General features: G+C 40.6%; 1 protein-coding gene across 1 annotated transcript; it reads left to right on the top strand.

Annotated features, from left to right (window-relative positions):
• OVCH2 (ovochymase 2) lies at positions 3,594 to 24,653 on the top strand. The gene is made up of 14 exons (XM_013969580.2): positions 3,594 to 3,681; positions 6,544 to 6,653; positions 8,321 to 8,412; positions 10,602 to 10,774; positions 11,132 to 11,227; positions 11,459 to 11,610; positions 12,752 to 12,949; positions 14,082 to 14,097; positions 15,785 to 15,875; positions 16,524 to 16,648; positions 17,412 to 17,552; positions 17,927 to 18,057; positions 23,567 to 23,660; positions 24,385 to 24,653. The coding sequence occupies exons 1-14, from the start codon at positions 3,594 to 3,596 to the stop codon at positions 24,651 to 24,653; spliced, it is 1,776 nt and encodes a 591-aa protein (XP_013825034.2).

Genomic DNA, 25,157 nt, shown 5'->3' with positions numbered 1-25,157 from the left:
TTATAGCATTAGTTTTTTGGATCCATCTCCTAAGGTAAAGGAAACAAAAGCAAAATTAAACAAAGGGGACCTAAGTAAACTGAAAAGCTTTTGTACAGCAAAGGAAACCATCAACAAAATTAAAAGACAACCTACTGAATGGTGGAAAATATATGACTGATAGGGGTTAATATCCAAAATATATAAGCAGCTGATACAGCTCAACATCAAAAAAAAAAAAAACCTAACTGAAAAATGAGCAGAAGACCTGGATAAACATTTTTCCAAATGTATATAGGTTGCCTACAGGCACATGAAAAGATGTTCAACTTTGCTACTCATCGGATAAATGGAAGTCAAGACCTCACATCTGTCAGAATGGATATAGTAAAAAAGACCACACTTTACAAATTGTGGCAAGGATGTGGAGAAAGGAAGCCTTTGTACACTGTTGGAGGGAATGTAAATTGGTGCAGCCAATTTACAGTGGAAACAGTTTGGAGGTTTCTTTAAAAACTAAAAATAGAACTACTCTATGATCCAGCAATTCCACTCCTGGGTATATATCCAAAGAAAATGAAAGTACTAACTCACAAAGGTACATGAATCCCAGTGTTTACAGCACCAGTATTTACAACTGCCAAGATATGGAAGCAATCTAAGTGTCCATCAATAGGTGAATGGATAAAGAAGAAGTGGTGTATATATATATATACACCATGAAATATTACTCAGCCGTAAAAAAGTAGATTTTGCCGTTTGCAACAATATGAATGGACTTAGAGGATATTATGCTAGCGAAATAAGCCAGACAGAGAAAGACAAATACTGTGTGTTATCACTTATATGTGGAATCTAAAAAATAAATGAATATAACAAAACAGAAACAGACTCACAGATATGAAGAATAAACTAGTGGTTACTAGTGGGGAAAGGGAAAATAGAAGGGATGTGATAGGGAATTTAGGGGTACAGCTACTAAGTATAAAATAAATAAACTAGAAAGATATACAGCACAAGTAATATAACCTGTATTTATAGTAACTTTTTTCTTTTTTTTTTTTTTTACTTTTTTTTACTTTACAATACTGTATTGGTTTTGCCATACATTGACGTGAATCCACCACGGGTGTACATGCATTCCCAAACATGAACCCCCCTTATAGTAACTTTTAAATGGAGTATAATCTATAAAAATTTTGAATCACTGTGTTGTACATCTGAAACTAATATAGTGAGTCAACTATACTTCAGAAATATATATAAGATTATAGAGTTGTAAAAGATATAAAATGGGCCAAATATAAGTTATTGTTGAGGAAGAGTGATAGGTATATGGAGGTTTATTACACTATTTTCTCTTCTTTTAAAAGAGATTTTAAATTTACCACCATAAAAAGTTAAAATGATAAACAACCAAGTAGAAATATGAGCAAGGGATACAAAACTACAATAATTGGAAAAATAAATACTAATTACCACTAAATACATCTGAAATATTTGATGTTACCAATAATTAGGCAAACTAAAAATTAACAACAGTGACTTACTGTACAGGTTATATCTTTGCACATAATGAGAAAGTTGATACATCAGTTCTACAATGTATTAGGTACCTAGACTTCTATCTTTCCACTCAGTGATCCTTACCTTGCTTTGGGGCCACAGAATGGTTGCTCCAGCTTTGACCATTTTGTTCATTTTTCAGGAAGGAGGAAGGGGGAAAGTCCAGAGCCAAAAGATTTATGTCAGCTGAGTCCATCTAAACTTTTTTAGAGTATTCCTTGAACCCTAAATCAACAAAAAGAACTCAGTAACAAAGCCTGTTCATATACAGAGGAAGCTGGAAAATGTCATTTGTTTTGTGTTTAAATTAGGCACTTTGAAGAACCCAACAAAATCAGGGGTCTGTTACCAAGAAAAAAGGGGTAAATATACATAGGATATACAACCAGAAAACTTCACCCTATAATTTCAGATTAGTCATTGCTATTGTTACTTTATGCTTGGTTATATTTATATATATATATTTCTATTTTAATATTCTTTATATTTTTTATATTTTATATACATTATATATTTTTTTCTTTATTCATCATGGCCTCTTACATCTCTCTCCTTCCTTCTGAACTTAGTTTCTTCTGATGCACTTTCTTCATTTATTGGCTCGCTTATCAATGATTGCTATTAAATTCTCTTAAGTGTTATTTTTTCCCAAAAATATCTTTGCTGCTGCTGCTAAGTCGCTTCAGTCGTGTCCAACCCTGTGCGACCCCACCAACGGCAGCCCACCAGGCTCCCCCGTCCATGGGAGAACACTGGAGTGGGTTGCTATTTCCTTCTCCAATACATGAAAGTGAAAGTGAAGTCGCTCAGTCGTGTCCGACTCTTAGCGGCCCCATGGACTGCAGCCTACCAGGCTCCTCCGTCCATGGGAGTTTCCAGGCAAGAGTACTGGAGTGGGGTACCATTGCCTTCTCCGAAAAAAATATCTTTATTTTACTCTTATTCTTAAAGGATCACTTAGTTGGGCATAAAACTTTAGGTTAATAGTCATTTTCCTCAGCTCTTTGAAAATATTATTTTCTTACTGTTTGTGGATAAAGCCTCAAATGATGTTCGAGTGTCCTTCTTTTCATAAGGAAGTCTTGACTCTTCCCTAAATTTGCAGTTCTCACAAACTTTCGGTTTTAAAAAGTCTTTGTTTGCATGTGTATTAGTTGTCTGTGTTATATTCTTATAGACTTATTTTGTAGAGGGGTATAAGTTGCCACATGAAAGAGACTTCTAGTTTGAAATTGCTGTTTGGGGCAGGTAATTTGTAAGAGTTGATAGAAAGTTTTTCATATTGCTATGTGGTCATATAGGGCATTGGCCAATCCACAGGTGCCTCTTACATAGTGACTGCATCCCAAAAACTCAGCCAAGGAAAAGGAAGACAGATATAATCAGAGCTGCCTCCCCATGCCACATCATCTACCAGCTATAGAAACCAAGGTAATTAAATTTTGCCTTCCACAAATACAAAAAATGGTGAAAGAATGCAGTTCACAAATACCTCAATGAATAGGATCCTAAATTGATTTCCTGAGTGTGCTACCAGATTATCTTTTTTCTAACACATGGCTATAACCATCCATTTACATTTGGAAAACAAGAGAAAGACAGATGCTTCAGGATATTCTGATAGGTTATTTGCAAGCGTGTAAGAGAGTCTATCATTGCAAATGAGGACAACTTTGATATTCAATCCTTTTGTAGAACATGGTAACCTGTCCCAAGAAGCAAGTACTGTTTGCAAATGGAAGCCTTAAGTCACCAACCTCTTGGCTTGCCAGATAAACCCTGGGGGAAGCAATGAATTGATGTGGGTGCAAAGGGACATGTACTATTTCTTGATCAAGACTATGCTTCTGTGGTTGACTCCCCACATCTTTCAGAGATCTTTGCAAGAAACCACATGCAGAAACATCATTTGGACATGGTTGAATGCCTCATGTTTTGGTTAATAAGTAACCTTCTTTTAAGCTGGTATATTTCTGCTCTCACAAGGCTTTCTATTTTGGTTCTCTTCAGTCTCTCTAAAATTTCAGGGAAAAATTCTGAGTTTCAAAATGCACATAAACAAGAAGAAGCTCATTTTACTATTTGGAATAGTCTTTTTGGAACAGAGTAAATCTGCAACTCTCTCTCTCCCCAAAGGTAAGTTCTAGGAAGTCTATCACTATCTTTGAAGAAATAATCTTTGCTGGCAGTGGATATCACAGTTTCACTCCATATTCCTTTGGGAGAACAGAAGAAGCAAATATATTCTGGAGATTTAGTTAGATTTCATGTAATTAATTTGGACTTCTCTCCTGCAATCATCATATTAAACTGAATAGAAAATTTATGGAGTACAAAATACAACTTGGATAAGTTGCACTGATCTGGAAAAGACTGGAATTATTCATTTATTTGAACACATTCCACAATCCCATCTCCTTTAATGGAACAAATTTGAGAAATCAGCATAAATTGGGAAGCATTTGTAATCTTTTAAAAAATTATACTTTTTACTGTAGTTTGGTCTTCGCTGGTGGCTCAGTTGATAAAGAATCCACCTGCAATGCAGGAGACCTGGGTTCAATCCCTGGATTGGGAAGATCCCCTGGAGAAGGGAAAGGCTACCCACTCCAGTATTCTGGCCTGGAGAATTCCACGGAGTGTATAATCCACGGGGTCGCAAAGAGTCGGACACGACTGAGCAACTTTCACTTACTGTAGTTTACTGTATACAGGATACTGCTATAAATAGCAGATGTGAAGTCTGTTTACTGCAGTTTATTTTGTATATAAATGATGTTTTTTTCTTCAAGTAACATAAGCTGAGAACAGTTCTTGGCAGTCTTCTTCATAGTCAGATTTGTACCTCAAGAATCATCGTATTTTCTACTTTTCCTTCAATGAGTTCAGGAAATACTAAATTTTATGTATACAAAGGTATTTATGATTCAGTTAACTGAAACAGCTAGAAAATAAGCTTTTGATTCAGTGTTATGCCTGCTCTGAATTCAGAATCAAAAGACAGTGTTACATCCATGCTTTGTCATTAATTAACTGTGCATCTCTTTGATTCTTCATTTTCCCATCTGTACTGTGGGGATAATAGTGCTTGATTTATAGTCAGAGAATGGAAATTAAATGAGAAGCTATTTGAAAAAGTTTTGTGTATTTTAACATATTGATCTAAATAGCTATGCTTTCACGGGTATTTTCTCAAGAAAAGTCATTTGTCCATCCTTCCAACTTTTCTAAGTGTTCAGTGTATGCTAGGAATGTGCTAAATCTTGGAAATACAGAGATGAATAAAACAGATTTTTTTCATTTTCACAGTAAATGAGGGATACAGGCAAAGAATTTTCTATCCCACTATTTCACGGTGAAAACTATAAAAAGGGAGAGGAAAGGGTTTTACACAGGAGAGACACTTAACACAGTTTGAGGAAATCAAGGAAGACGTCTCAATTGAAGTGATCTCCAAGCTGAAGAATAGGGATTAGAGGATTCAACTAGGTAAAGAAGTGGGGCAAATATGAGGCAGGGCATTCTAGGCCTTCCGAGAGAACATGTAGAAAAGAATGACCTGAAGTAGGGACAGAAGGTGGATCTTCCCTGATTACCAAGCAGAATGATAAGTATATGGAGGTTCATTTATACTGTTCTCTCTACCTTGGAGAAATTTTAAGTTTTCCATTACAAAAAGGTAAAAGCATAAACCAAGTAGAAATATGAGCAAAGGAAACAAAACTTCAATACATGGAAAAATAAACACTAGTTACTAGCAAATACATTTGAAAAATTTGACATCACCAATAATTAAACAAACTAAAAATTAACAGTGCATTTTAAGCATCTTAAGCTAGCCCATCTCTTAGCTGAGGAGTCCAAAATTTAAAAAAAAAAAAAAAAAGGCAGAACAAACATTGAGAGTAACTAAGTAAATGCAGCTTTTCAAGGATAAAATTCTTTTCCATAAAAAGGAAAGGGTTCTTTTTCCCATTACCTAGCAACCCTTCTACCCTAACACCATTCTGGTGTGTGAATTAGGACAGTCTCCTTTCCAGTCCACTATCATTAAACAATCTGTTACTTTCCACTCTTAGAGAGCATTAAATCTAATATTTGACTGTGCTGGGCACTGCTGACCATCATCTCCTGGGTCAAGCAGAGGACAAGATGCTGACACAGATGCAATCAAAGGCAGACTACAGGGGCTTCCCTGGTGGCTCAGTGGTAAAGAATCTGCCTGCCAGTACAGGAGACACGGATCTGGTCCCTGATCCAGGAAGATCCCATGCGCCACGGAGCAACTAAGCCCGTGTGCCACAGCCGCTGAGCCCCTGCTCTAGAGTCTGGACGACACAACCACTAAGCCTGTGTGCCCCAACTACTGAGGCCTGCATGGCCTAGAGCCCGTGCTCCACAACAAGAGAAGCACAGCAGTGAGAAGTCTGTGCACTGCAACCAGAGACACAGTGCCCTCGCTTGTCACAACTAGAGAAAAGCCCACAGGGCAACAAAGACCCAGCACAGCCAAAGAAATATGTAAATAGATAAGTAACATTACTTTTTTTAAAAGTTTAAGGCAAATTATAGTATTACCCATTCAATCAATTAATTGAGCAACATCTGGGCATCAGTCTAGTGGGTTTGAAAGAATAACCACAGTGGAATGTAATAAATGACACAGAAGCACAGAGCACTCTGAGGAGCCTAGAAGGGGCCAGATGGCTTAGAATCAAAAGGGGACTGTATTCGTGCTAACCCAGTGGAGATCTACCTCTGAGGCCCTAAATCTTCATGTCAGAAAAGTAGATCTTCACGATATGCAGGTTCCATGTGAAAAAGCTGAACAATTGCTTATACTGCAAATCACAGTAAATCCCACAATTAATTTAAAGCCATTTTGTACTATTTCTACATGCTCTACGTCTTACAGTATTTCTTGCTCTGAAGAGTTTCCTGTATACCTCAGAACTAAGAACTATCTAATCTCCAAAGTTTTGTCTTTCCCCTCCCCAGTTCCCACTTGTGGGCAGAGTCCAGTGAAGTCACAGTCTTTGAATTACCTGAACATTTTCAGTCGCATCGTTGGGGGAAGGCAAGTGGCAAAGGGTTCCTACCCTTGGCAGGTGAGTCTCAGGAAACCTTCTCTGGTGGGATTATGAGCTGCCTCAAAATTGGATCTCTCAGCATCCCATGCTACTCATCAGTATGCTCCATTCTGCTTAGTTCATCAGCAGAGATCTCATGAGTGTGTACAAGGATCCAAGAGCCTCCTGATTTTCATTAGTTGACTTCTAGAAAAGATGTGTTCAGAATAGTTACAAGCGCTGTTGGCTCACTCCAAAATTTAGAAATGCCATCCCACATTTTCAGTCCCTAAGACAAAAATCCCACTTCAAATTTATAAGTTAAAAAAGAATTCTCTGATTCAATAAACATATTTAAAATAGACCTATCTTGTTATAGTTAAAGATGATGAGGGAAGTCAAAGGTGTCATATCCATGGGTCTACTTTATATTTGGGATGTAAGGTTCATACCTATTTCATAGGGCCCTTCAGGGAACAATCAAGAGTTTATAGTATATAGTTAGTCTCCTTAGTATACAGTTGGTGTCCTAAGAATTCTGTGTCAATGTAATTTCCTGGTCCTTCTGTGCCTATAGAAACGAGTTTGTGCTTCTGCCCCTAGACTATGGTTTTCTCATTTATCGTCTTTGAAAGTCTCCCAATTTTCTTTACCCTGGGACCCATCTTGTCTCTTCATTTTGTAAGTAGAGTGATAGTTTTTTGTTTTCACTTCTCTTGAGTCAGTCATATTAACTTTTAGATCAGTGGCTATTTAGCAACGATTTGTTGATTGAATTTTTGTTCAGTGGGTTGATGGAATGGCTGAATCATTGTTATTTGATTAACTGATGAATTAATTATTTGGTTGAAGAGTTGGTTTATCAGTTTCTTGCTTGGTCAATTAGTTGGCCAGTCAATTCAGAAGTTCACATTTAAATCATAGTCAGGGATGATTCACTGACTATTACTTACTTGTACTTTATTCTATTCTTAGCCTTTTCTCTGTATTATTTTTTTATTTGCGCATAGAAAAATTTTTGATCAAAAAGGAGACAATTCTAAAAAATTGCTTTTTTCTAATTCCAACAATAGAAGTAAAAGTATTTATTGTACCCTCTAAGTCATGTTGGAGTCAAGCCAAGTATCATGAGCAGGATAGGACATGGGACAGGATCGGACATCTATTTAGAAATAGATCTAAAAATAAGATTGAAGAAATTGTAAAGGTTAAATAGTTAAAGACTGTTAAGAAAGCAGTAAATCCAAACTATTTCTCTGGGATGCCTAGAGGAATTGGAACAGACTTTGGAAGACTCCCTTAGCCCTCACCTTGTCTTTATCCCAGACTTTTTCATCTGGTCTATGCTGTATCTTACGTCTCTCTCCCTCTCTCTCCCTCTCCCCATTCACAGATATCATTCATATTGTTAGAGTAACAGACTGGCTGAGCATTATCATATAATTAAGTACCCACAGTTTTTGCTACCAACTTGCTAAAGCCTCAAGTTAACTACCTCTCTTGTGGACCAGGGGTGGGAATATTCTGAGTCCAGCTTTGCCCTTCTTTCTGAACTATAGTGTGATTGGTCTACCACTTCACAGTTCATGATTTCTGATATTTATGAGTAAGATATCTGGGTCTCTTTTTCAGAAGATGCTCAGTCTCCAGGTCTGGGGGGATCCCAGGGCATTAACTTGCTCCCATTTAAGGTCTTTGCAACTCAGGTGTCTCTGAAACGAAGGCAGAAGCATGTCTGTGGTGGGACCATCATCTCCCCACAGTGGGTGATCACGGCTGCTCACTGCGTTGCCAACAGGTAAGGAAAGTCCAGCCGATTGATAAAGGTCAGATTACATTTCTTCTTCCTGGGAATCAGCAGCAATAACTCTATTAAAATATGGGATGGTGCAATGTATGCTTTAGGGGAAGACATGCTGGTTGCATAAAATAAATATGGCTCAAAGACATTGTCAAGGGCTCTAAACTTGATAGAAAACATGCATTCCTTATAGGAGTGAATACTTTGATATTTAAAATGATTGGATTAATAAAGAATAATATCCAAGTGAGAAAAAAAAGCATCACAAAGATAGATTTGTGAAAGTTCTCCCCTAGTTTTCTTAAATTTCAGTGAAAAAAATCATCCAACTCATTATGCATCTTAATAAATGAATAAAAGAAAACAAAAGAAGGCCAATAAAACATGAAGAAGGCTTCTGTGTCTTCCTTCCTATTGATCCTGGCTCTCTGAACTTTAACAATTTCCATCTTTTATCCATTCTCTTGTGTGCTCCAAATGTTCTATTGTTGCCAGTGTTCTTGATACGCATAAAGCAGCAGTCAAGATCATGTCCCCCTGTTTTCCCTCTTTCATTTCATGTCTGCAAACATCTCCTGGGTATTTCCTTAAAGCTGTACACTAATAGCTGTCAAAGATACAAAGATGACTCAGAGGTGAACCCTGCCCTCCGAGAGCTGATAGTTTAAAGAAGAGTCAACTGATAATTTCACTGTAGTGTGGCATGTGGTTAGGCTAGAGAGATGCTAGGGAAGTATGCCAAGAGAAAATGATGCCTTTCCCAATGTTGTATTAAATCATCTCTTCTGGATCCCCAGAGATCCCCTTCTAGATCCCTAAGGTCTTAATCCACCTCAATGCCTGCTATCAAGTTCCTTTCAGATAACTTTGCAGCAGGTAGAAGTAATATAGGTCTTCAGTCTTCCCCATGTTAGATCTCTAAAATACAACCAATACAATATACTAATGCATATATATGGAATTTAGAAAGATGGTAACAATAACCCTGTATGAGAGACAGCAAAAGAGACACAGATGTATAAAACAGTCTTTTGGACTCTGTGGGAGAGGGAGAAGATGGGATGATTTGGGAGAATGGCATTGAAACATGTACAATATCATATATGAAATGAGTCGCCAGTCCAGGTTCAATGCATGATACTGGATGCTTAGGGCTGGTGCACTGAGATGACCCAGAGGGATGGTACTGGGAGGGAGGAGGGAGGGAGGTTCAGGAAGGGGAACACGTGTATACCTGTGGTGGATTCATGTTGATGTATGGCAAAACCAATACAATATTGTAAAGTAATTACCCTCCAATTAAAATAAATAAGTTTATATTTAAAAAAAAACACGAAGGAAGTAAGGAAAGATGCCCTCTTCCCAGTATGGTAATCAGTCCCAAAGTTCTGAGTGTGCATACTCTCTGGGATATCAGAGTTAGGATGCTATTGTGTCTTTCATGGTATGCGTTAGGTATTAGATCTCTGACATTAAAGCAGGCTGTCTTCATAAGAATCACCAAATACTCCCAAAGGATATCAGTGATACCCTGTATGCGAGACAACAAAAGAGACACAGATGTATAGAACAGTCTTTTGGACTCTGTGGGAGAGGGCAAGGGTGGGATGGTTTGGGAGAATGGCATTGAAACATGTATATTATCATATGTGAAATGAATCACCAGTCCAGGTTCAATGCATAAGACAGGGTGCTCAGGGCTGGTGCACTGGGATGACCCAGAGCGATGGTATGGGGAGGGAGGTGGGAGGGGAGTTCAGGATGGGGAACACATGTATACCTGTGGCGGAGTCATGTCAATGTTTGGCAAAACCACTACAATATTGTAATATAATTAGCCTCCAATTGAAATGAATAAATTTATATTTAAAAAAGAGACCAAATTAACCATCTGGGGTAGCTTTAGATCTCTGAATTACAGTGTTTACACAAACCCTTGGACACTTAACAAATAACATTGCAAAGTATTCAGTTTATCTTATTATTAGCTCCACATGAGGCCACTTTCACTAGTCCCCCATTCACACTGGGAACCTCTACATTTGGAATCATTCTTACTTTTTCTGTTCAGTAGCTGTACACGTGCATTCTCCATCCATCTCATTTTGAAGAGGTCAGTTTGTCAACCATTACAACTGTACTCAGCTTCAGTGAAATCCATCCCTTTTACTCTTTCCTCCTCATAGAAATACTGTATCAACTTTCAACGTTACTGCTGGTGAATATGACTTGAGACATGTGGAGCCAGGAGAGCAAACCCTCGCCATTGAAACCATCATCATACACCCACACTTCTCTACCAAGAAACCAATGGATTATGATATCGCTCTTTTGAAGATGGCTGGAGCTTTCCATTTTGGTAAACATTTGAAGTTTTCTCTGAATTGTCCATCCCATGTTCTCCAGAACTTCTGTTCCATAGCACAGTTCCTAAAGTATAAATTATGTACCTTGCGCCCAAGATCTCTGGATCATGGACTTTGAGACAGAAAATTGAGGTGGGGTTCCCCTACCTGAAACTCATTTTGCTTGTGACTTTAGAGATACAATTAACTGGAATCAAGAAAAGGTCTGTCTTTCTTTGATAAGAGACCCCTGGAGGTACCAGAGACATCGCAAGGCCTTGGGGGATCCACCTAAATGCCCATTGGTGAGCAGCTTGTGGTGTCTCTCCTACATGAATGAAACAAACCCTGCCTTGCTCTTTTTTTTTCAGATCATTTTGTGGGGCCCATGTGTCTTCCAGAGCCAGGGGAACGATTTAAGCCTGGATTTATTTGTACAACAGCAGGCTGGGGCCGCTTGAATGAAAGTAAGAACTTCCATGTTCTGCTCTTAATCTGATATCAGAACTTTCTGGTAGGTAATCAGAAAATAGAATTTTTAATCTATTTGTAAAAGACCGTGTGTAAACATTTTAAAAAATAGAGAATGCCACATTGTACTTAAAAATTCAAATCTTTCCAAAAGACACAAGCCTGAATGAGGCATCTTCAATGCAGGGAGGTGAAAGAGTACCTTGCCGGGGTTTTGTGTTTTCTAGATGGCATCTCTCCACAAGTCTTGCAGGAAGTGAACCTGCCCATTTTGACCCAGGATGAGTGTATTACAGCTCTGTTGACCCTAGAGAAACCCATCAGTGGGCGGACCTTTCTCTGCACAGGCTTCCCAGATGGCGGAAGAGATGCATGTCAGGTAGGTGGGAGTGGTCGGGCTGACAGGTCCCAGACAGCACTTCCCTCAGCTTTGTCATCAGATGAGAGGCTGAAATAAGGCTATAGGAAAGAGTAGACTCTGGGAAGAAGATTCAGGAGTGAGAAGGGAGGTCAAGTCAAAATAAAGGGACAGTTTCCTTCACTGTTCACCTGAAATTATCATAGCATGTTTAATCAGTGACCTGGGTTTGATCCCTGGGTTGGGAAGATCCCTTGGAGAAGGGAAAGTCTACCCACTCCAGTACTCTAGCCTGGAGAATTCCATGGACTGTATAGTCCATGGGGTCCAAAGAGACAGACACGACTGAGTGACTTTCACTTTCATACCTCAATACAAGATAAAAAGTTCAAAAAAAGAAAAAGCCTCGGGCTCCAGAAAGATTATAAATCTGTTTAAAATATCAAAAGTATTCATAATTATTAGTGACATCATAATGATATTTCCAATGTGTATATGTTATCAAATACCTAGTTTCTAAACTTTTTGATGACTGTCAGTGATATCTCTTGGTTATTTATTACCAATAAATAGCTGCGATTGATGGGGTCGCAAAGAGTTGGACACGACTGAGTGACTGAACTGAACTGAACTGAACTGATTTGAAAAGACAAAAAAAATTAAAGGGACAGTTTAAACAACCTGTTTATAGCAAGGACTGATTTCAGAGGAGGTCTTTCCAAAAGACCAAACACTGAAGATGATGCCAATAATGAACTCAGAGTTCCCCAGCCTGAAGGACAGGTGGCTCCTTCCTAATTGAGAGATTTCCGGTTTGTGTATAATGGGAGCTTTTCTTTCTCTCCATCCCTCCTGCTGACCAGGAACTAAGGTCAATATGACTACTGGGCAAAACTTCTCTGAGTCTGTAGGATGAGACGGGAGAAGGAAACAATGTGATGTCTGATGAAAGCCCCAGATGGGGAAGAAGGAGGTGGATTTGGTGGACTCCAGTGGTATTTCTGGAGCGAATGGGAATTGTGCTTGCCTGTTCTCTCAGGTCCTTGAGTCCAAAGCATTAGAAGTGAAGAAATTCATTGATCAATTGACTGATCCTTGTCTAGCATCTTTGTGGGGCACAGACACTGGCAACGATGGTAACAGAGATCTTTTCTCCCTACAGGGAGACTCAGGAGGTTCCCTCATGTGCCGGAATAAGAAAGGGACTTGGACTATGGCTGGTGTGACTTCCTGGGGTTTGGGCTGTGGTCGAGGCTGGAAAGACAATCTGCAGAAAAATGATCAAGGATCCCCTGGGATCTTCACAGATCTTACTAAAGTGCTTTCATGGATCCACAAACACATCCGAATTGGTAATCAAGCCAAAACATAAGGTCAAGAAGCTAGGGAAAAAGAGAACATCGGCAGAGTCTAGGCAAGTCAAGACCATTGAGCAGACAGACTCTGCTTTCATTCTTAGTGTCTCACATAAGGATTGTGGTATTCACTGAGGCTAAAAAAAGGACAAATGATGATTCGCACAGCATACAACTACTCAATGAAACATGAATACATCCATCCTAGACTTTGTCAAATTTGCATTTAATTGAAACTGTCTCAGCTGGTGGTATGTTTCCACCACTTACTTCTCACTAACTGTGCTAGCAAGATTCAGCAAGCTATAGCATGGGTCAGTGGTTATCAACCAGGGGGAGTTTTGCCCCTTCGGGTAACGGTGACTGGAGACATTTTTGGTTGTCACAACAGGAGAGAGAGGAACCACTGGCATCTAGTGGGTAGGGGGCCATGGATGCTGCTAAGCACCCCATAGTGCACAGGACAGCACCCCCACTCCCACCCAGCAAAGAAGGATTCAGCCCCAGATGTTAATAATGCTGTGGCTGAGAAGGCCTGACATAGAGCCAGGTATTATAAATCTGAAAAGGCCAAGGTCTATATACATCCTTCTACTAGACTGACCAATTAGTTAATTGAAACTTCATTTTTTGCCTCCAAATCCAACTTAACTGGTGGCTTCCAACCTCACTAGGACGTCTATTTCTTCCTAAAGGGGTTAATTCAAACTAGATCAGGAAAAACTTGTGATTGTGTTCAAGTATATGGAACACTGGCAGGTATTTGAGTCCTCAGTTCAGGTCATAGCTATCTCAGCAACTCTTTTGTGATTGTGGGTACATTATTTCCATCTCTACCCTCTCTTGTCATGAAAAATTAGAAGAGTACCCCAGATGACCTCTTCTTGCTTTGCGTAATCCCCAAGCCAATGAACCCACTTAATAAAGAGAGTGAATCATTTTCTTAAAACACAAAGGCCCCTCTGCTGCTTTGTCAATGTATCCCTTCTGTTCTTTCCACAGATTATATTTTCATTAGTTGCAAACTGACTTAAAAACCTCTGCACTTTTGCCAGGGAGATGCTACCTTCTTGAAATATTGCTCAAGATACCACAAACCTTGAATCCCATCTTTCTTTTTCTTTCCCAGGGAAGCAGAGAAAGAGCTCCAGAGGTGGGTATTTTTCATCGCCTGCTCTTCTGGGAGCATGAATTAATCTCTACTATTTCTGAAGATCGGTTCCCTTTATAATCACAAGTCTTCCTCTGCAAGGGTTCTCCATACTCACTATGTGTAAAAACATCACTTGGAGCACTCAGCCATTCATCCCCAGCCAGTGAGGGCCCACCCTCACCAGCAGGAGCCCCACAGTCCCTCCCAGTTCACTTCTTGTCAATCCAGAGCTCCAGCTCAATTCAACAAACAGTTGTCAAATTCTCAACTTGCATCTCAGACATGAGGGAGGAGGTGAAGTAGATAGTGGTCAGGTTTCTGAGCTCAGCTTGTTCAGAAAGCACAGGGAACCCACCCCAGGGTTACATTGCAAGTCTTCAGTGAATTCACTCTGTGACTGGGGGCAAGCTCCTTTCTACCTCTGAACCTGAGTCTCCTTATCCAAAAAGGAAGCAGTTTGGACCAGATGGTCTCAAAGGCATCTTTAGCTCAGCAGTTCTGTGAGTCTGTGGAACTAACTCCAAAGAGCAAAGTGGGGAAAGAGTACCCTGAGAGCTCAGTGGAGAGAATGGCTGTTTCTAGCTGGGAAAAAAAAAAAAAAAAGACAAAAAGACAAGGGAGGCTTTGGAGCACAGACATCTTTTAACCTGAACCTTAGAGAATAAAGGATGAATAGAATTTTGTCAGGTGGGGATGGGATACAGGTAAAGAAAAATATTCCAGCTCAAGGAATCATGCTTATGAGAAGATGGATACTAAAAGATGAAGATAGGAAAATTTAGGGTGTAATAGAGACCCAGTAAGTCAAAGCAGCTAAAGTGTAGGATATGTGAGGGGTTTTATGAGAAAGAAGATTAAACATATAACTTGAGACCAAATTATGGAAACTTTGAACACCAGTCAAAAAAAATTTAGACTTTATTGAGTAATAGGAGTTGACTAACTAGATAAACAGATTAGAGCTATACTGAAGTGCTGTAAGAACTGTACCTAGGGAATAAACTGGAGGAGAAACAATGCATAGTAGAATTATGAGATCATGCATTAGTTCAAGAGATAAGAAAATAAGGCTTGATTTAGGGCAATGGCCAGAGAATGAAAAGGAGGGCATAGAAATAGGATGAACTGGGACTGGATAGTCACTAAAGTTAAGGGTGGTGAGAAAAAAGGAGTGGAGGATGACACCAAATCTCTGAGCATGAAGAGCTAAGAACACAAAAAGTATTCAAATCAGAAGCGGAAGCAGTTTTGCAGAAAAGGAATTGTATTTGTAGCATGTTAAGTTTAAGGGGAAGAGACCTAGGAGGGGGCTGAAAAATCAGAAGTTTAGGTAGAGATATAATTAAAACAGAGTGTGAATGAACTAGGTCAGAAGGCTCACGTAGAGAGAAATGAAAACTCAGAACAAAACCTAGTAAATATCTGCATCCGTAGAGTGGATCTATGGGGTCAGAGAAAGAAGAGTAAAGGAGAAGAAATCATAGAATCTCAAAGTTAAGCAAGATCTACAAGGAACCAAAAAGAATAAAGCATCACAGAAGCCAAGACAGGAAAAGATTTCATGGAGAAAGGAAGGGAGCATGAAGAAGAGTCAAGAGGTGCCAGTGTCTGCGTGTATTCTGGAGGGAGAGGGCTGCTGTGGCTAGCCATCGCTGTTAGTCCTAATTTTCATGGCTTTCCCTCCCAGCCACGTGCAGTGAGCAGGATCGCGTGGTCAGAGCATCGGAGGGGGAGCTGCACTTCCCAGAAAGCCCCTTCCTATATTATGAGAGCAAGCAGTGAGTAGCCCCCACTGCCACCCCTGCCCCAACTCCCACCTCCATTTTTTTTAACTTGTTTTATATCGGCATAGATCCGATGACTAATGCTGTGATCACTTCAGGTGGACAGCAAAGGGACTCAGCCATATGTATACATGTATCCATTCTCCCCCAACTCCCTTCTCATCTAGGCTGCCACATAATATTGAGCAGAGTTCCCTGTGCTTATATAGTAAGACCTTGTTGGTTATTCATTTTAAACATCTCAGTGTGTACAAGTCCATCCCAAACTCCCTAACTATCCCTCTCCTCCATTCTCCCCCCACCACCCAGTAACCATAAGTTTGTTCTCTAAGTCTGTGAATCTGTTTTGTAAATAAGTTCATTTGTATCATTTCTTTTTAGATTCCACATATAAGGGATGTCATACAATATTCTTCTTCTCTGACTTCACTCAGTATGACAATCTCTGGGTCCATCCATGTTGCTGCAAATGGCATTATTTCATTCTTTTCCATGGCTGAGAAATATTCCATCATAAATATGTACCGTATCTTCTTTATCCATTCCTTTGTCCCACCTCCAGTTTGACTCTGCCCCACTCATTGGACTGTGACAGCCACTTTCTATCTGAAAATAACACCCTCTCAATGTGTCTACCTGCAGACACTGTGCCTGGACCCTGTTGGTACCAGAGGGAATGCATGTGCTCCTCAGTTTTTCCCACTTTGATGCAGAGTCTTGTGACCATAATTACCTGTCGATATATTCTTTAGAAGACACACTTATTGGTGAGTGGATTTGCACATTGTCACAGGGACACTATTCCAGGAAGATTTAGCGGGGCCTGGTTATAATATGTCTAGCCCCAAGGCATTTATAAACAGCACATTTCCTGTCTCCACTGTTGAGACTTAGAAATGATGGTGGAAAGGAACGAAATCTGAGCCTGTGTGAGGGCTGGAAGGCCACAGTGCATTTCACTTACTGCCTTTGCTTCCCATGGAACCAGGCTTCCTAGACTCATTTGCCAGACGTGGAGCCCATCGGGAGTAAAATGCAGGTCTACATCTGTGCCTCTCAGGGCCTCTTGGGCAGAATGCTGCTCTCCTGAGCATAAAAATAACCTTTACCTGCCTCATCCAGCTCAGAAGGAAGACAGCAACAGATAACCACAAGTAGGAGACAAAAGTTACTTATGTAAGAAACAGAAATGGAGGCGCATTCCTATGGTTCTAAACTGGAGATAATATGGCCTGTCCCTACTTTCCCCCAGGAGACCTTTAACAACGTCTCAGGAGCAATTTTTGGCTGTCACAACTAGAGGGAGTGTTGCAAAACAATTTTGCAGCCAGGATGCTGTGAAACATCCTACAATGTGCAAAATGGCCTGAACACACAGAACATTCCAGTTCAGAACATCAGCAGTACCAAAGTTGAGAAGCCCTGATTCAGACAAGCCTGCACTATCATGAATGTTCAGGTCCCTGTAAGTCTTTTAATGGGTGCTGTTTTCTAGGCTCTGAACAAAGACTCTTCTTTCTTATGTTGCAGCGAAATTCTGTGGAGAGAGACTGGCTTCATCAGTTCTTGTTGGCTCCAGCGCTATAAGGCTGAGCTTCATCTCTGATAACTCAGATTATGCCGTTGGGTTCAATCTCACCTATAAAGCTGTAAAACCAAACTATCTTCCTGGTAAAACTGTTTACTCTTATCATACACTATGCTGACCTTCTGCAGAAGTTGAGGCCCCATAGGAATTAGATGATGGGTAGGGAAACCACCCAAGGCCCACTGAGCTCCACAGCAAAGAAGAGCCCAAGGTCAGTGAGACACGGGGTACAGGGGCTCTTCGTGAAGTCTTGAAAATGCATGCTTGTTGCCCACCCACATGAGCCAAAAGAGCTTGATGACTTCTCCAGAACCAGTGCACAGACCTCCTCTTTCTTAATGGCTCTGCCTGAAGAGTTAGTTCAGGCATCTTTCGTGAGGGGCACAAGGGTGAGAACAAAGAGGTCCCCTCTGTCCATGGTGATGCCACAGCTTAGACCTTCTCCTTTGTGTTGCAGATTCTGGCTGCGACTCCTTAACGATCCTGTTTGAAGAAGGCCTCATACAGAGTCCTCACTATCCTGAAGACTACACCGACATGGCCATCTGCAATTGGGTCTTTCAAGCCCCCAAACATTACCTAGTTAAGGTACCCTTACTTGGCTGTGGATCTCCACAGAATCGCTTACATGAACACCATGAGGGTAGAGGTTTTTATCTGATGCGTTTACTGCTGTATCCCTTGTACCTAGAACCTAGCACCTGGCACACAAATCTCGATAAATACTTGATATCAGACCGATGTATTCTGTCCTGCAAATATCCACACTTGCCACTAGATGGCAGCTGTGCGCTTTCAGTTCAGTTCAGTCGCTCAGTCGTGTCCGACTCCTTGCGACCTCATAAACTGCAGCACAGCTGCTTCCCTGTCCATCACCAACTCCCGTAGCTGACTCAGACTTGTGTCCAGACAGTCGGTGATGCCATCCAATCATCTTGTCCTCTGTCACCCCCTTCTCCTCTTGCCTTCAATCTTTCCCATCATCAGGGTCTTTTCAAATGAGTCAGTTCTTCACATCAGGTGACCAGAGTATTGAAGTTTCAGCTTCAGCATCAGTCCTTCCAAAGAATATTCAGGACTGATTTCCGTTAGGATTGACTTGTTGGATCTCCATGCAGTCCAAGGGACTCTCAAGAGTCTTCTCCAACACCACAGTTCAAAAGCATCAATTCTTTGGCGCTCAACTTTCTTTATAGTCCAACTCTCACATCCATACATGACTACTGGAAAAACCATAGTTTGACTAAACGGACCTTTGTTGGCAAAGTAATGTCTCCCCTTTTTAATATGCTATCTAGGTTGGTCATAGCTTTTCTTCCAAGGAGCAACGTCTTTCAATTTCATGGCTGCGGTCACCACTTGCAGTGATTTTGGAACCCCCAAAAATAGTTTCTCACTGTTTCCACTGTTTCCCCATCTATTTGCCATGAAGCAATAGGACCGGATGCCATGATCTTTGTTTTCTGAATGTAGAGCTTTAAGACAACTTTTTCACTCTCCTCTTTCACTTTCATCAAGAGGCTCTTTAGTTCTTCACTTTCTTCCATAAGCATGGTATCATCTGCATATCTGAGGTTACTGATATTTCTTGTGGCAATCTTGATTCCAGCTTGTGCTTCATGCAGCTCAGCATTTCCCATGATGTAATTTGCAAAAAAGTTAAATAAGCAGGGTGACAATATACAGACTTGACGGACTCCTTTCCTGATTTGAAACCAGCTTGGTGTTCCATTTCCAGTTCTAACTGTTGCTTCTTAATCTGCATACAGATTTCTCAGGAGGCAGGTCAAGTGGTCTGGTATTGCCATCTCTTCAAGGAATTTCCAGTTTGTTGTGATCCACACAGTCAAAGGCTTTGGCATAGTCAATAAAGCAGAAATAGATATTTTTCTGGAACTCTCTTGCTTTTTCCATGATCCAGCGGATGTTGGCAATTTGATCTCTGGTTCCTCTGCCTTTTCTAAAACCAGCTTGAACATCTGGAAGTTCATGGTTCATGTACTGTTGAAGCCTGGCTTGGAGAATTTTGAGCATTACTTTGCTAGCATGTGAGATGAGTGCCATTGTGTGGTAGTTTGAGCATTCTTTGGCATTGCTTTTCTTTGGGATTGGAATGAAAACTGACCTTTTCCAGTCCTGTGGCCACTGGTGAGTTTTCCAAATTTCCTTGGTTTATTGAGTGCAGCACTTTCACAGCATCATCTTTTAGATTTGAAATACAACTGGAATTCCATCATCTTCACTAGCTCTGTTCATAGTGGTGCTTTCTAAGGCCCACTTGACTTCACATTCCAGGATGTCTGGCTCTAGATGAGTGATCACACCATCGTGGTTATCTGGGTCATAAAGATCTTTTTTGTATAGTTCTTCTATGTATTCTTGCCACCTCTTCTTAATATCTTCTGCTTCTGTTAGGTCCATACCATTTTTGTCCTTTATTGTGCCCATCTTTGCATGAAATGTTCCCTTGGTATCTCTAATTTTCTTGAAAAGATCTCTAGTCTTTCCCGTTCTATTGTTTTCCTCTATTTCTTTGCACTGATCACTGAGGAAGGCTTTCTTATCTCTCCTTGCTATTCTTTGGAATTCTGCATTCAAATGGGTATTTTTTTTCCTTTTCTCCTTTGCCTTTCACTTCTCTTCTTTTCACAGCTATTTGTAAGGCCTCCTCAGACAGCAATTTTGCCTTTTTCTTTTCTTTTTCTTGGGGATGGCCTTGATCCCTGTCTGCTGTACAGTGTCACAAACCTCTGTCCATAGTTCTTCAGGCACTCTATCATATCTAATCCCTTGAATCTATTTGTCACTTCCACTGTAAAATCATAAGGGATTTGATTTAGGTCATACCTGAATGGTCTAACGGTTTTCCCCACTTTCTTCAATTTAAATCTGAATTTTGCAATAAGGAGTTCACAATCTGAGCCACAGTCAGCTCCTAGTCTTGTTTTTGCTGCCTGTCTAAAGCGTCTCCATCTTTGGCTGCAAAGAATACAATCAATCTGATTTTGGTGTTGGCCATCTGGTGATGTCCATGTGTAGAGTCTTCTCTTGCATTTTTGGAAGAGGGTGTTTGCCATGACCAGTGTGTTCTCTTGGCAAAACCCTGTTAGCCTTTTCCCTGGTTCATTTTGTACTCCAAGGCCAAATTTGCCTGTTACCCCAGGTATCTCTTGACTTCCTACTTTTGCATTCCAGTCCCCTGTAATGAGAAGGACATCTTTTTTGGGTGTTAGCTCTAAAAGGTCTTATAGGTCTTCATAGAACCATTCAACTTCACCTTCTTCAGCATTACTGGTTGGGGCATAGACTTGAATTACTGTGATATTGAATGTTTGCCTTGGAAACGAACAGAGATCATTCTTTCATTTTTGAGATCAGAGGCAACTGCGTTCTTTACTTTTTGCCATTTTGTCCAACTGTGCACTTTACTTTTTGTCATTTTCAAGTTGCAGAGGCAACTGTGCACTTTACTTTTTGTTGAAAAGTTGTCTTTACCTTTGTACCAGGTTAATTTGTTCCATCAATATCTAGTCCTTTCAAGAAATAAGCATTTCTTCCTTATTAATTAAACTGTTACCAAAACACGTTGTGGGACGTAGATAACAAAAGTGCAGTGCAGAACAGTTTCAGGGACTAGCATAATGTGTAGCAGGAGGGGTGATAGAAGGCGAGGCTGGGATCAAAGTAGGGAGGGCTTGAAGTGTCAGGATACAGAATATATCAGCCTTCGACTGCGGTGTTTTGGACATCTGTTTGTATGCTTGTTCACTTAACACTAGCGTGCTGTCTGCAGACGTGCCTTCAGGTAGATGGTACTGCAGTCAGGGTAAGGTTGGAATTAAGCATTTACTTAGAACATTTTCTCTTTAATTATTGAAAGCAAGAAAGTATATTAAGGAGAGAAAGTAGATTATAAAACAATGGGGAAGGAGTAAGGATGAACAAGACCTCAAAGTTCTTGTATATTTGAGGCCAAAAAAATAAAAGATCTGACCCAGGAAGAACCAAATTGGTGCAATGTTATGACAGTCTAGAGAAGAGAGCTTTTAAAACAAAAACCAAAACAAACAAAGAAGTATGGCCAGTAGCTTGAATTTCCCACGCAAAGTTAGAATTTAAAGAGAAGCAGGACTCCCCCCTTCTTTGGCTCGCCTTCTTCTCCCTCCCCTCCTCCACCACCTCTTCTCTTGATAGATCTTGATCTCCTCCCCTCTTTTCTCTCCCCCTTCCACAGAGAAACCATTGTACAGCTCTGAAACCTTTTGTTCTTCTCAAACATGCTTTTAAATGTTAACAAAGTAAAAAGACAGAACTTTTTTAAAACGTAAAGAGGACTGAACATCTGCTAGTCCCCACCTCAACCCCTCATAACGAAGGTAGAATAATTGAGATGGACTATTGAAAGGAGGTGGAGGTGGTGGCAGCTGAAAGGTCAGGTGAGGTCAGATGTCAGTAGTAGAACAAGATCACACAGGTTTTAAATGTGAGAAGACACAGAGGAAGTAAGGCAAATGTAGCTGTTGTCTTCCTAAAAGTTCCTGAAACCCGAGCAGAGTCAGGCAGACAGTTCAAAAAGCAGTGGGATTAAGGGAAGCTATGTAGTGACAGGGCTTTGCTCATAGCTCAGTTGGTAAAGAATCTGCCTACAATGCAGGAGGAAACCCAGGTTCGATCCCTGGGTTGGGAAGATCCCCTGGAGAAGGGCATGGCAACCCACTCCAGTATTCTTGCCTGGAGAATCCCATGGACAGAGGAGCCTGGCAGGCTACAGTCCATGGGGTCGCAAGAGTCAGACACAACTTAGTGACTAAACCACTACCACCTTATAGTGACAGAAGAGAAAAGATTAAGTATGAGCATATTTCCAAAAAGAGGAAGAAGGCAAAATTTAGTTGAAAGTCTAAACATACAAGTGTTAGAGCTAGAAGTGATTCAAAAACACCTGTGCGACCAAGTACATGAGTGCTGTGCATCAGTGAAAAGATGCACTCACATCCGGCCAGCAGCAGCATCGCCCTGCAGGACCCATTTGAGACAGTCATTTGTAAGTTGGTACGACAGGTCATGACTATGTGCATACCATCTGACTCAAAGAGAAGAGAGTCTGTTTTTATTATTCATCATAAGTTTTATTGCTTTGCATGTTCTGTTCACCAACTTTGAACATTTTAAATTCTGTTTTAAATATTATTGTTATTAAACAAAATAAGTTTGTTGTTATTGTTTAGTCACTAAGTCAGGTCCAACTTTTTGCAGCCCCATGGACTGCAGCACAGCAGTCTTCTCTGTCCTTTACTATCTCCTGAAGTTTGCTCAGACTCGTGTTCACTGAGTCAGTGATGCTATCTAACCATCTCAGCCTCTGCAACCCCCTCACTTTTAGAAATATTTTGAACTTTCTTTAAGTTGTTTATTATAGGGATTATAGATTCCCCTGTGTGGGAAATTTCTGGTTTAAAACAGATTTATGTAATTTTCCTCCTTTTTTTAAAACCTCTTTCAATAAGACAGAATGGTCAGAGTAACTGAAAGTATCTGTTTCCAGAAAGTATTCCAGGAAGGATTTAAGAAATATTTGAATGAATCCTATTTCTGACATGTCTCCTTGACCCCATCTCTTGTTACCATGAATCATCACTTGGCTCCATTTCTTGTCCCAGACATACAGGCCTCTGTGTCTTTTGCCGAGTTTAGGATCCACTGAATCCCCGTCACATGCGTGTATAAAATCTAGACTGCTACCTCATCATTTCTATCTCCCACTGCTCCTCTCTTTAAACTCAATTGGTTAGGGATATCAGATTGCTTGAACATTGTTCTTTGAAGTTCCTTTGCTCCTCTAAGGAGGCAGCTGGGGAGCTCAAATAATTGCGCGTTTTCCCACCCTTACATTTGGCCCATAATCGGGTGCTTACAGAGAGGTTTGGGAGCCTGTGGTTTAGCATCTTTTCCTAAGTAATATAACTCATTCAGAAATGCCCGTTTCCTTTCTCGTCTTGCTCCAGGGCAAGCTGAACAATTGAAATTCTTCTGCTTGATCAAAATCGGTTAATGTATTCATATTGTCGACTCTGAATGTAATGTGGAGCCTTCTCAGCTTTCATTTCAGGACCTAAAAATAGAAGAAAATGGAGACTGCACTTCCGACTATGTGAGCGTGCACAGGGATGTAGAAAGGAAGAAAGAAATAGGTGTGTGCAGGGGCTCTGTATCAATCTAGAGGGGTGGGGTGGGGAAGGGATGGGAGGCAGGTTCAAAAGGGAGGGGATATATGCATACCTGTGGCTGATTCATGTTGAGGTTCGACATAAAACAACAAAATTCTATAAAGCAATTATCCTTCAATTAAAAAATAAATAAATTTTTAAAAACAACAAAGAAATAGGTTTGTGTTCCCTGGGAGCCTCAGCTTCCCTAGTCTGCATCTGGATCTGGTCCTTTTTGGAAATCCTTTTAGGGAATAAATGGGATGTGGCTCAGTGTTCCTTTCCCTGCATCATCTCCATCCTTCCCTGTGCTCTCATCACCTCTCCTTCTCCCCAGATGTGGAGGGAGGCATGGAGCGAGGGTGGGGAGAGCTTAGGGAAAATCGAAGAACCATTTGAATGGAAGGCCCACGTAGTCTAGGGATCAGAGGGGAAAGTGCCATTGAAATAAGCCCTGTGGCTGGAGTCAGTTCTCTTAGTGGCATTCCCGATGGGAGTATCTGGGAGATAGAACTGAAATGTTAGCAGGGTTAAATATGTAGTACTAAGAAGCAGTCTGCCTTTTCCATTTTGAAAATGAATGGTGACATCCACCGGAAAAGTTTATTTCTTAACAGTTACCTGAAGGACAATCTTTTTTCTTCTATCCACTGCCATGTCTATTTGCTGGGCCCTTGATCCTGTTGTGCCTGGGCTGGGCTTGAACCAGCTCGGCTGTGTGGCTTTCTTGTCCCCACCCCTGTGGTGAGCATCACCAGGGTAATGTCCATCAGCTTCCAGTCCAATGAAAACGCGACCTTCAGAGGTTTCCAGGCTACAGTTTCCTTCATTCATGAAACAGGTAAGAGGACTGAGGTACCAACTCTGAGTCTCACCCTCCTGATGTGGTTAATAGAGCAACCTTTAGAGCTCGGCATGGGTACAGTCAACTCTTTATTCACTGAATCTGTGAACCCTGAACCACTGCTCCTGGGGTAATGCGGAGAAGGTAGGTTCCTATCAGCCTCTGGTTTTATTTGTATTTCTGTTTCAGGTCACCTTATTTAATATACATTGCTGATTCATTAACACTGAACTCACTCACAGCCAATACCATTGTAACTTGTGCCTGAACAAAGCTTATCCGTCACATGTATTTTCTCTGCAAGGCACGACCCAGCCTTTTTGCACTTAGCCACACTAGATGGCACTGGAGCACTATGTTTCAGGCCATTTCAACCACCCAAAAAAGCACAAAAATGCAGAGACACTTACTAGCGACTATCACAGAGTGAAGCAAGTCAGAAAGAGAAAAACAAATATCATATATTAATGCATAAAAGGGGACTCTAGAGAATGGTACAGATAATCTTATTTGCAATGCAGAAATAGCTACATAGACGGAGAAAACAAATGTATGAATACCAAGAGGGAAAGGGGGATTGGGTGGGATGAATTGGGAGATTGGGATTGACATATACACGCCATTGATACTATGTGTAA

Source organism: Capra hircus, chromosome 15 (assembly GCF_001704415.2).
Source record: "Capra hircus breed San Clemente chromosome 15, ASM170441v1, whole genome shotgun sequence".
Taxonomy (NCBI): Eukaryota; Metazoa; Chordata; class Mammalia; order Artiodactyla; family Bovidae; genus Capra; species Capra hircus.
The sequence above is the reverse complement of the archived record's forward strand: the minus strand, read 5'-3'. Positions and strand labels throughout refer to the sequence as shown.

Excerpts from the sequence above, each read along its gene's own strand:
- OVCH2 (XM_013969580.2), top strand. The coding sequence starts at position 3,594 with ATGCACATAAACAAGAAGAAGCTCATTTTACTATTTGGAATAGTCTTT. Across the intron at positions 6,654-8,320 it reads AGGGTTCCTACCCTTGGCAG|GTGTCTCTGAAACGAAGGCA; the intron begins GTGAGTCTCAGG and ends TTTGCAACTCAG. Across the intron at positions 10,775-11,131 it reads GGCTGGAGCTTTCCATTTTG|ATCATTTTGTGGGGCCCATG; the intron begins GTAAACATTTGA and ends TTTTTTTTTCAG.